The following is a 12,828-nucleotide window of genomic DNA, read 5'->3' as shown; positions in this document are numbered from 1 at the left end:
TGTGTGTTATACAGATGTACATCGCTCACCTGGCGGAGTGTACGGGGTACAGGGTGGTGCTGGGAGTGTGTTATATAGGTGTACATCGCTCACCTGGCGGAGTGTACGGGGTACAGGGCGGTGCGGGCAGTGTGCATTATATAGATGTGCATCGCTCACCTGGCGGAGTGTACGGGGTACAGGGCGGTGTGGGCAGTGTGTGTTATACAGATGTACATCGCTCACCTGGCGGAGTGTACGGGGTACAGGGTGGTGCTGGGAGTGTGTTATATAGGTGTACATCGCTCACCTGGCGGAGTGTACGGGGTACAGGGCGGTGCGGGCAGTGTGCATTATATAGATGTGCATCGCTCACCTGGCGGAGTGTACGGGGTACAGGGCGGTGCGGGCAGTGTGTATTATATAGATGTACATCGCTCACCTGGCAGAGTGTACGGGGTACAGGGCGGTGTGGGCAGTGTGTGTTATACAGATGTACATCGCTCACCTGGCGGAGTGTACGGGGTACAGGGCGGTGCGGGCAGTGTGTATTATATAGATGTACATCGCTCACCTGGCGGAGTGTACGGGGTACAGGGCGGTGTGGGCAGTGTGTATTATATAGATGTACATCGCTCACCTGGTGGAGTGTACGGGGTACAGGGCGGTGCGGGCAGTGTGTATTATATAGATGTACATCGCTCACCTGGTGGAGTGTACAGGGTACAGGGCGGTGCGGGCAGTGTGTATTATATAGATGTACATCGCTCACCTGGTGGAGTGTACGGGGTACAGGGCGGTGCGGGCAGTGTGTATTATATAGATGTACATCGCTCACCTGGTGGAGTGTACAGGGTACAGGGCGGTGCGGGCAGTGTGCATTATATAGATGTACATCGCTCACCTGGTGGAGTGTACAGGGTACAGGGCGGTGCGGGCAGTGTGTATTATATAGATGTACATCGCTCACCTGGTGGAGTGTACGGGGTACAGGGCGGTGCGGGCAGTGTGTATTATATAGATGTACATCGCTCACCTGGTGGAGTGTACGGGGTACAGGGCGGTGCGGGCAGTGTGTATTATATAGATGTACATCGCTCACCTGGTGGAGTGTACGGGGTACAGGGCGGTGCGGGCAGTGTGCATTATATAGATGTACATCGCTCACCTGGTGGAGTGTACGGGGTACAGGGTGGTGCTGGGAGTGTGTGTTATATAGGTGTACATCGCTCACCTGGCAGAGTGTACGGGGTACAGGGCGGTACGGGGAGTGTGTTATATAGATGTACATCGCTCACCTGGCAGAGTGTACGGGGTACAGGGTGGTGCGGGGAGTGTGTATTATACAGATGTACATCGCTCACCTGGCGGAGTGTATGGGGTACAGGGTGGTGCTGGGAGTGTGTTATATAGATGTACATCGCTCACCTGGCGGAGTGTACGGGGTACAGGGCGGTGCGGGCAGTGTGTATTATACAGATGTACATCGCTCACCTGGCGGAGTGTACGGGGTACAGGGCGGTGCGGGCAGTGTGCATTATATAGATGTACATCGCTCACCTGGCAGAGTGTACGGGGTACAGGGCGGTGCGGGCAGTGTGTATTATATAGATGTACATCGCTCACCTGGCGGAGTGTACGGGGTACAGGGCGGTACGGAGAGTGTGTTATATAGATGTACATCGCTCACCTGGCAGAGTGTACGGGGTACAGGGCGGTGCGGGCAGTGTGTATTATATAGGTGTACATCGCTCACCTGGCAGAGTGTACGGGGTACAGGGCGGTGCGGGCAGTGTGTATTATATAGATGTACATCGCTCACCTGGCAGAGTGTACGGGGTACAGGGCGGTACGGAGAGTGTGTTATATAGATGTACATCGCTCACCTGGCAGAGTGTACGGGGTACAGAGCGGTACGGGGAGTGTGTTATATAGATGTACATCGCTCACCTGGCAGAGTGTACCGGGTACAGGGCGGTGCGAGGAGTGTGTATTATATAGATGTACATCGCTCACCTTGCGGAGTGTACGGGGTACAGGGCGGTGTGGGCAGTGTGTATTATATAGATGTACATCGCTCACCTGGCAGAGTGTACGGGGTACAGGGCGGTGCGGGGAGTGTGTTATATAGATGTACATCGCTCACCTGGCAGAGTGTACGGGGTACAGGGCGGTGCGGGGAGTGTGTATTATATAGATGTACATCACTCACCTGGCGGAGTGTACGGGATACAGGGTGGTGTGGGGTACAGGGTGGTGCGGGGAGTGTGTTATATAGATGTTCATCGCTCACCTGGCGGAGTGTACGGGATACAGGGTGGTGTGGGTGTATTATACAGATGTACATCACTTACCTGGCGGAATGTACGGAGCACAGGGCAGAGTGGGGAGTGTGTTATATAGATGTACATTGCTCACCTGGCGGAGTGTACGGGGTACAGGGCGGTGTGGGTGTGTTATATAGATGTACATCGCTCACCTGGTGGATTGTACGGGGTACAGGGCGGTGCGGGCAGTGTGTATTATATAGATGTACATTGCTCACCTGGCGGAGTGTACAGGGTACAGGGTGGTGCGGGCAGTGTGCATTATATAGATGTGCATCGCTCACCTGGTGGAGTGTACGGGGTACAGGGCGGTGTGGGCAGTGTGTATTATATAGATGTACATCGCTCACCTGGCAGAGTGTACGGGGTACAGGGCGGTACGGAGAGTGTGTTATATAGATGTACATCGCTCACCTGGCAGAGTGTACGGGGTACAGGGCAGTGCGGGGAGTGTGTATTATATAGATGTACATCGCTCACCTGGCGGAGTGTACGGGGTACAGGGCGGTGCGGGCAGTGTGTATTATATAGATGTACATCACTCGCCTGGCAGAGTGTACGGGGTACAGGGCGGTGCGGGCAGTGTGTATTATATAGATGTACATCGCTCACCTGGCAGAGTGTACGGGGTACAGAGCGGTACGGGGAGTGTGTTATATAGATGTACATCGCTCACCTGGCAGAGTGTACGGGGTACAGGGCGGTACGGGGAGTGTGTTATATAGATGTACATCGCTCACCTGGCAGAGTGTACCGGGTACAGGGCGGTGCGGGGAGTGTGTATTATATAGATGTACATCGCTCACCTTGCGGAGTGTACGGGGTACAGGGCGGTGTGGGCAGTGTGTATTATATAGATGTACATCGCTCACCTGGCAGAGTGTACGGGGTACAGGGCGGTACGGGGAGTGTGTTATATAGATGTACATTGCTCACCTGGCAGAGTGTACGGGGTACAGGGCGGTGCGGGGAGTGTGTATTATATAGATGTACATCACTCACCTGGCGGAGTGTACGGGATACAGGGTGGTGTGGGGTACAGGGTGGTGCGGGGAGTGTGTTATATAGATGTACATCGCTCACCTGGCGGAGTGTACGGGATACAGGGTGGTGTGGGTGTATTATACAGATGTACATCACTTACCTGGCGGAATGTACGGAGTACAGGGCAGAGTGGGGAGTGTGTTATATAGATGTACATTGCTCACCTGGCGGAGTGTACGGGGTACAGGGCGGTGTGGGTGTGTTATATAGATGTACATTGCTCACCTGGCGGAGTGTACGGGGTACAGGGCGGTGTGGGTGTATTATATAGATGTACATTGCTCACCTGGTGGATTGTACGGGGTACAGGGCGGTGCGGGCAGTGTGTATTATATAGATGTACATTGCTCACCTGGCAGAGTGTACGGGGTACAGGGCGGTACGGGGAGTGTGTTATATAGATGTACATCGCTCACCTGGCAGAGTGTACGGGGTACAGGGCGGTACGGGGAGTGTGTTATATAGATGTACATCGCTCACCTGGCAGAGTGTACGGGGTACAGGGCGGTGCGGGGAGTGTGTATTATATAGATGTACATCGCTCACCTGGCGGAGTGTACGGGGTACAGGGCGGTGTGGGTGTGTTATATAGATGTACATTGCTCACCTGGCGGAGTGTACGGGGTACAGGGCGGTGTGGGTGTATTATATAGATGTACATTGCTCACCTGGTGGATTGTACGGGGTACAGGGCGGTGCGGGCAGTGTGTATTATATAGATGTACATTGCTCACCTGGCAGAGTGTACGGGGTACAGGGCGGTACGGGGAGTGTGTTATATAGATGTACATCGCTCACCTGGCAGAGTGTACGGGGTACAGGGCGGTACGGGGAGTGTGTTATATAGATGTACATCGCTCACCTGGCAGAGTGTACGGGGTACAGGGCGGTGCGGGGAGTGTGTATTATATAGATGTACATCGCTCACCTTGCGGAGTGTACGGGGTACAGGGCGGTGTGGGCAGTGTGTATTATATAGATGTACATCGCTCACCTGGCGGAGTGTACGGGATACAGGGTGGTGTGGGTGTATTATACAGATGTACATCACTTACCTGGCGGAATGTACGGAGTACAGGGCAGAGTGGGGAGTGTGTTATATAGATGTACATTGCTCACCTGGCGGAGTGTACGGGGTACAGGGCGGTGTGGGTGTGTTATATAGATGTACATTGCTCACCTGGCGGAGTGTACGGGGTACAGGGCGGTGTGGGTGTATTATATAGATGTACATTGCTCACCTGGTGGATTGTACGGGGTACAGGGCGGTGCGGGCAGTGTGTATTATATAGATGTACATTGCTCACCTGGCAGAGTGTACGGGGTACAGGGCGGTACGGGGAGTGTGTTATATAGATGTACATCGCTCACCTGGCAGAGTGTACGGGGTACAGGGCGGTACGGGGAGTGTGTTATATAGATGTACATCGCTCACCTGGCAGAGTGTACGGGGTACAGGGCGGTGCGGGGAGTGTGTATTATATAGATGTACATTGCTCACCTGGCGGAGTGTATGGGGTACAGGGCGGTGCGGGCAGTGTGTATTATATAGATGTACATCGCTCACCTGGCGGAGTGTACGGGGTACAGGGTGGTGTGGGCAGTGTGTATTATATAGATGTACATCGCTCACCTGGCAGAGTGTACGGGGTGCAGGGCGGTGCGGGGAGTGTGTATTATATAGATGTACATCACTCACCTGGCGGAGTGTACGGGATACAGGGTGGTGTGGGGTACAGGGCGGTGCGGGGAGTGTGTTATATAGATGTACATCGCTCACCTGGCGGAGTGTACGGGATACAGGGTGGTGTGGGTGTATTATACAGATGTACATCACTTACCTGGCGGAATGTATGGGGTACAGGGCAGAGTGGGGAGTGTGTTATATAGATGTACATTGCTCACCTGGCGGAGTGTACGGGGTACAGGGCGGTGTGGGTGTGTTATATAGATGTACATCGCTCACCTGGTGGATTGTACGGGGTACAGGGCGGTGCGGGCAGTGTGTATTATATAGATGTACATTGCTCACCTGGCGGAGTGTTCGGGGTACAGGGCGGTGCGGGCAGTGTGCATTATATAGATGTGCATCGCTCACCTGGTGGAGTGTACGGGGTACAGGGCGGTGCGGGCAGTGTGTATTATATAGATGTACATTGCTCACCTGGCGGAGTGTACAGGGTACAGGGTGGTGCGGGCAGTGTGCATTATATAGATGTGCATCGCTCACCTGGTGGAGTGTACGGGGTACAGGGCGGTGCGGGCAGTGTGTATTATATAGATGTACATTGCTCGCCTGGCAGAGTGTACGGGGTACAGGGCGGTGTGGGCAGTGTGTATTATATAGATGTACATTGCTCACCTGGCGGAGTGTACAGGGTACAGGGCGGTGCGGGCAGTGTGTATTATATAGATGTGCATCGCTCACCTGGTGGAGTGTACGGGGTACAGGGCGGTGCGGGCAGTGTGTATTATATAGATGTACATCGCTCACCTGGCGGAATGTATGGGGTACAGGGCGGTGTGGGCAGTGTGTATTATATAGATGTACATTGCTCACCTGGCGGAGTGTACGGGGTACAGGGCGGTGCGGGCAGTGTGTATTATATAGATGTACATCGCTCACCTGGTGGAGTGTACGGGGTACAGGGCTGTGCGGGGAGTGTGCATTATATAGATGTACATCGCTCACCTGGTGGAGTGTACCGGGTACAGGGCGGTGCGGGCAGTGTGCATTATATAGATGTGCATCGCTTACCTGGCGGAATGTACGGAGTACAGGGCAGAGTGGGGAGTGTGTTATATAGATGTACATTGCTCACCTGGCGGAGTGTACGGAGTACAGGGCAGAGTGGGGAGTGTGCATTATATAGATGTACATTGCTCACCTGGCGGAATGTACGGGGTACAGGGCGGTGCGGGCAGTGTGTATTATATAGGTGTACATTGCTCACCTGGCGGAATGTATGGGGTACAGGGCTGTGCGGGCAGTGTGCATTATATAGATGTACATCGCTCACCTGGCGGAGTGTACGGGGTACAGGGCTGTGCGGGCAGTGTGTATTATATAGATGTACATCGCTCACCTGGCGGAGTGTACAGGGTACAGGGCGGTGCGGGCAGTGTGCATTATATAGATGTGCATCGCTCACCTGGTGGAGTGTACGGGGTACAGGGCGGTACGGGGAGTGTGTTATATAGATGTACATCGCTCACCTGGCGGAGTGTACAGGGTACAGGGCGGTGCGGGCAGTGTGCATTATATAGATGTGCATCGCTCACCTGGCGGAATGTATGGGGTACAGGGCTGTGCGGGCAGTGTGTATTATATAGATGTACATCGCTCACCTGGCGGAGTGTACGGGGTACAGGGCGGTGTGGGCAGTGTGTATTATATAGATGTACATCGCTCACCTGGCGGAGTGTACGGGGTACAGGGCGGTGTGGGCAGTGTGTATTATATAGATGTACATCGCTCACCTGGTGGAGTGTACGGGGTACAGGGCGGTGCGGGCAGTGTGTATTATATAGATGTACATCGCTCACCTGGTGGAGTGTACGGGGTACAGGGCGGTGCGGGCAGTGTGCATTATATAGATGTGCATCGCTCACCTGGCGGAATGTATGGGGTACAGGGCTGTGCGGGCAGTGTGTATTATATAGATGTACATCGCTCACCTGGTGGAGTGTACGGGGTACAGGGCGGTGCGGGCAGTGTGCATTATATAGATGTGCATCGCTCACCTGGCGGAATGTATGGGGTACAGGGCTGTGCGGGCAGTGTGTATTATATAGATGTACATCGCTCACCTGGTGGAGTGTACGGGGTACAGGGCGGTGCGGGCAGTGTGCATTATATAGATGTGCATCGCTCACCTGGCGGAATGTATGGGGTACAGGGCTGTGCGGGCAGTGTGTATTATATAGATGTACATCGCTCACCTGGTGGAGTGTACGGGGTACAGGGCGGTGCGGGCAGTGTGCATTATATAGATGTGCATCGCTCACCTGGCGGAATGTATGGGGTACAGGGCTGTGCGGGCAGTGTGTATTATATAGATGTACATCGCTCACCTGGCGGAGTGTACGGGGTACAGGACGGTGTGGGCAGTGTGTATTATATAGATGTACATCGCTCACCTGGTGGAGTGTACGGGGTACAGGGCGGTGCGGGCAGTGTGTATTATACAGATGTACATCACTCGCCTGGCAGAGTGTACGGATTTACACTCCCTTGACTATAAACCTAATATAGTTATTAGACCCGCAGATAAGGGGCACGTGGTAATTCTAGAGATGGAGAACTATCTCAGCATGTCTCTCTGAATCCGTCAGATACCACCTACGAGGTCTTGAGATCCCACACCGTTGTATTCGGCCTCTTTGGAGACTTTTCTTACCAAAACGCTCAGTGGTCATTTAATCTGCAAGAATGTGTTTGTCTTCCTGCCCCCCGATACCCCACACCAGCGACATTGTCCTCTTCACCCTTGAGGGGTCGCCCGCTCGTACTGGTGTAGATGCGCTCATTCAGAACTCAAGCGTCCACTGGGATGAAATCCTCTGCCCCCTGTTGGCGGAGTGTGATGACCCCCACTGCGCGCACTCACCTCCGCATGTAAGTCTAAGCTGAGGTCAATGGCTGCTTCTCCCAGGATCCTTTTCACCTCGGCTCTCTCGCTCGGGGCCACCTGGTCCTCCACCAGTCTCCATAGCGATGGCGGGGGCCCCAGGAGTTCCCCATAACCGCTGTCCTGCTCGCTGATTGGCTGCAGCATGGCGGAGTCTGTGCATGCTCCACATCCAGACGCAATGCTCTGCAGAATACAGTAACAAGGATCTCAGCACCTGCAGGACGACCGAGAGGCTCTAGGTCGGAGAGTAATGAGGGTGTGACCTGCAGCCCCCGATTCGTCTGCATGGGGGCAGACAGTTCTCAGTGATTGTTTCGGCCCCAATACTCAGTCACAAATTTAAAAAAACCTACTCATCACATCCAAACATAGACTAAGTGTGAACAGGTGCTGAACCTGGAGTCATCAACTCGCATACAATCAAATAGATAAGGCAGCACACTGCGGAGCCAAAACCTGCAAACATGAAACATGAAGATTGAATTGCATTACTGCACTAGAAATATGAAAAATTGAGAAAGTTTAGCGCATAAATTGGCCAATTTATGTGTACATGGTAGCCATGATAAGGCATTTCTTGTTTACCAGGACCTAACAATGCCTGTCCTCTCAGAATAAAGTCTTCATCTGAATGGGAACCTAATGCGAGTCCTCACTGACTACAATCTCTCTCTGTGGAGGGGTGGTGGTCCTGCTGTGATTAAAACACCTGTGGCTAAGGCCTCTTTCACACTTACCTTGTGTGGCCACTGTCGCAATGCGTTGTTTTGGAGAAAAAAAACGCATCCTGCAAAGTTGCCCGCAGGATGCGTTTTTTCCCCATAGACTTACATTAGCGACGCATTGCGACGTATGGCCATACATTGCATGAGTCGTCCACTGGATGCGTCAGGTTTTGATAGCCCGTCGTATCGAAAAAACGTTCAAGGGAATGTTTTTTTGTACGTCACATCCAGTGGATTTTTCTGCGCATGCGCATGTCGGCCCGCCCGGAAATCTCGCCGGAACTTTACATTGGGCAGCGGACGCGTTGAAACACTGCGTCCGCTGCCCACGTCACTCAAAATTTGTCACAATTCTGTCGGTACGTCGCGCTGACGCCTAGCGACGGCCCCGTACCGACGGAAGTGTGAAAGAAGCGAGTGCTCAGTCAGAAGGCTAATGATACAAGGTCAGACCGTCACAACGCGGTCAGAAAATACACAAAAATAATCCGAGTGAGGCCGAAGCACCAAAATCACTGGGACAACGAGGACAGCCTCCCAGTACGAGGACAGCCTCCCAGAACAAGGACAGCCTCCCACAACCAGGACAGCCTCCCACAACCAGGACAGCCTCCCACAACCAGGACAGCCTCCCACAACACGAACGCAGACAGCCTCTCAGAACAAGGACAGCCTCCCACAACCAGGACAGCCTCCCACAACCAGGACAGCCTCCCACAACGCAGACAGCCTCCCACAACGCAGACAGCCTCCCACAACGCAGACAGCCTCCCACAACCAGGACAGCCTCCCACAACCAGGACAGCCTCCCACAACACGAACGCAGACAGCCTCTCAGAACAAGGACAGCCTCCCACAACCAGGACAGCCTCCCACAACCAGGACAGCCTCCCACAACCAGGACAGCCTCCCACAACCAGGACAGCTTCAAACAACGAGAACAGCATCCCATAACGCAGACAGTCTCCCACAACAAGGACAGCCTCCCACAAGAAGGACAGCCTCCCACAACGAGGACAGCCTCCCACAACGAGGACAGCCTCCCACAACGAGAACAGCATCCCAAACGAAGACAGCCTCCCACAATGAGGACAGCTTCAAACGACGAGGACAGACACCCACAACGAGGACAGCCTCCCACAACGAGGACAGCTTCAAACAACGAGGACAGCTTCAAACAACGAGGACAGCTTCAAACAACGAGGAGAGACACCCACAACGAGGACAGCCTCCCAGAACGAGGACAGCTTCAAACAACGAGGACAGCCTCCCACAACACGAACGCAGACAGCCTCCCACAACGAGGACAGCCTTCCACAACGAGGACAGCCTCCCACAACGAGGACAGCTTCAAACAACGAGGACAGACACCCACAACGAGGACAGCCTCCCACAACTAAGAGCCTCCATCAACGAGGACAGCCTCCCACAACGAGGATAGCTTCAAACAACGAGAACAGCATCCCATAACGCAGACAGCCTCCCACAATGCAGAAAGCCTCCCATGAGGGCAGCCTCTCAGAACGAGGACAGCCTCCCACAACGAGGACAGCCTCCCACAACGAGGACAGCCTCCCACAACGAGGACTGGCGACGGCCCCATACCGACGGAAGTGTGAAAGAAGCGAGTGCTCAGTCAGAAGGCTAATGATACAAGGCCAGACCGTCACAGCGCGGTCAGAAAATACACAAAAATAATCCGAGTGAGGCCGAAGCACCAAAATCACTGGGACAACGAGGACAGCCTCCCAGTACGAGGACAGCCTCCCACGACGCAGACAGCCTCCCACAACGCAGACAGCCTCCCACAACGCAGACAGCCTCCCACAACGCAGACAGCCTCCCACAACGCAGACAGCCTCCCACAACCAGGACAGCCTCCCACAACCAGGACAGCCTCCCACAACCAGGACAGCCTCCCACAACCAGGACAGCCTCCCACAACCAAGACAGCCTCCCACAACCAAGACAGCCTCCCACAACCAGGACAGCCTCCCACAACCAGGACAGCTTCAAACAACGAGAACAGCATCCCATAACGCAGACAGCCTACCACAACAAGGACAGCCTCCCACAACGAGGAGAGCTTCAAACAACGAGGACAGACACCCACAACGAGGACAGCCTCCCACGAGGACAGCCTCCCAGAACGAGGACAGCTTCAAACAACGAGAACAGCATCCCATAACGCAGACAGCCTCCCACAATGCAGACAGCCTCCCACAACGAGGACCGTGCTGGAGTCACACACCTCTCCACACAAGATGCAGACGCCGGAAGGAGAGTTCGGCCCCATGATGTGTTCTCAGTGTGCAGCAGTCACACAATGGCGGAATGTGCGGACGTGTACAGGGATAGAAGGAGGCAGCTCCGACCACAGCTACACACGGAGGAGGAGAAAGCAGAGGAGACTCCGCGCTACACTGAGCAAATGGGAGAAAACAGGAAATCTACACAGCGAGCGCTATAACGAGACCTCACCTGCCCGCTGCCTCCGTATCCAGGAAAACAAAGCTGTAACTATGGAAACTCGGCCACTCCCATACACAGTACCACCTCTATATCCTGTATATATATATATATATATATATATATATATATATATATATACTGCACAGTACCATCTCTATATCCTGTATATATATATACACTGCACAGTACCACCTCTATATCCTGTATATATATATACTGCACAGTACCACCTCTATATCCTGTATATATATATATACACTGCACAGTACCACCTCTATATCCTGTATATATATATACACTGCACAGTACCACCTCTATATCCTGTATATATATATACTGCACAGTACCACCTCTATATCCTGTATATATATATATACTGCACATTACCACCTCTATATCCTGTATATATATATATACTGCACAGTACCACCTCTATATCCTGTATATATATATATACACTGCACAGTACCACCTCTATATCCTGTATATATATATACACTGCACAGTACCACCTCTATATCCTGTATATATACACTGCACAGTACCACCTCTATATCCTGTATATATATATATACTGCACATTACCACCTCTATATCCTGTATATATATATACTGCACAGTACCACCTCTATATCCTGTATATATATATATACACTGCACAGTACCACCTCTATATCCTGTATATATATATACACTGCACAGTACCACCTCTATATCCTGTATATATACACTGCACAGTACCACCTCTATATCCTGTATATATATATATACTGCACAGTACCACCTCTATATCCTGTATATATATATACACTGCACAGTACCACCTCTATATCCTGTATATATATATATACTGCACAGTACCACCTCTATATCCTGTATATATATATATATACACTGCACAGTACCACCTCTATATCCTGTATATATATATACTGCACAGTACCACCTCTATATCCTGTATATATATATATACTGCACATTACCACCTCTATATCCTGTGTATATATGTATATATATATATATATATATATATATATATATATATATACTGCACAGTACCACCTCTATATCCTGTATATATATATATACTGCACAGTACCACCTCTATATCCTGTATATATATATACACTGCACAGTACCACCTCTATATCCTGTATATATATATATACTGCACAGTACCACCTCTATATCCTGTATATATATATATATACACTGCACAGTACCACCTCTATATCCTGTATATACAGTGGGGCAAAAAAGTATTTAGTCAGTCAGCAATAGTGCAAGTTCCACCACTTAAAAAGATGAGAGGCGTCTGTAATTTACATCATAGGTAGACCTCAACTATGGGAGACAAACTGAGCAAAAAAAATCCAGAAAATCACATTGTCTGTTTTTTTATCATTTTATTTGCATATTATGGTGGAAAATAAGTATTTGGTCAGAAACAAAATTTCATCTCAATACTTTGTAATATATCCTTTGTTGGCAATGACAGAGGTCAAACGTTTTCTGTAAGTCTTCACAAGGTTGCCACACACTGTTGGTGGTATGTTGGCCCATTCCTCCATGCAGATCTCCTCTAGAGCAGTGATGTTTTTGGCTTTTCGCTTGGCAACACAGAGTTTCAACTCCCTCCAAAGGTTT

General features: G+C 51.6%; 1 protein-coding gene across 3 annotated transcripts in view; it reads right to left on the bottom strand.

The window, feature by feature from the left end:
• The window catches only part of CCDC24 (coiled-coil domain containing 24), a 174,686-nt gene extending 163,431 nt beyond the window's left edge, over nucleotides 1–11,255 (bottom strand). Inside the window, exons 1-2 of one of the 3 annotated variants that reach the window (XM_077277517.1) lie at nucleotides 11,191–11,255; nucleotides 7,961–8,167 (exon numbers count right to left, since the gene is read on the bottom strand). In XM_077277517.1, coding sequence (XP_077133632.1) covers nucleotides 7,961–8,128 — 168 coding nt within the window. In that variant the 5' untranslated portion in view covers nucleotides 8,129–8,167; nucleotides 11,191–11,255. Of the gene's footprint in view, nucleotides 1–7,960; nucleotides 8,168–10,960; nucleotides 11,111–11,190 lie in introns of those variants that run through there. The other 2 variants (XM_077277518.1, XM_077277516.1) reach the window with 2 other exon arrangements.
• Nucleotides 11,256–12,828: the final 1,573 nt, after the last annotated feature.

Source organism: Ranitomeya variabilis, chromosome 8, assembly GCF_051348905.1.
Source record: "Ranitomeya variabilis isolate aRanVar5 chromosome 8, aRanVar5.hap1, whole genome shotgun sequence".
Taxonomy (NCBI): Eukaryota; Metazoa; Chordata; class Amphibia; order Anura; family Dendrobatidae; genus Ranitomeya; species Ranitomeya variabilis.
This window is presented reverse-complemented; position numbering and strand designations above follow the sequence as displayed.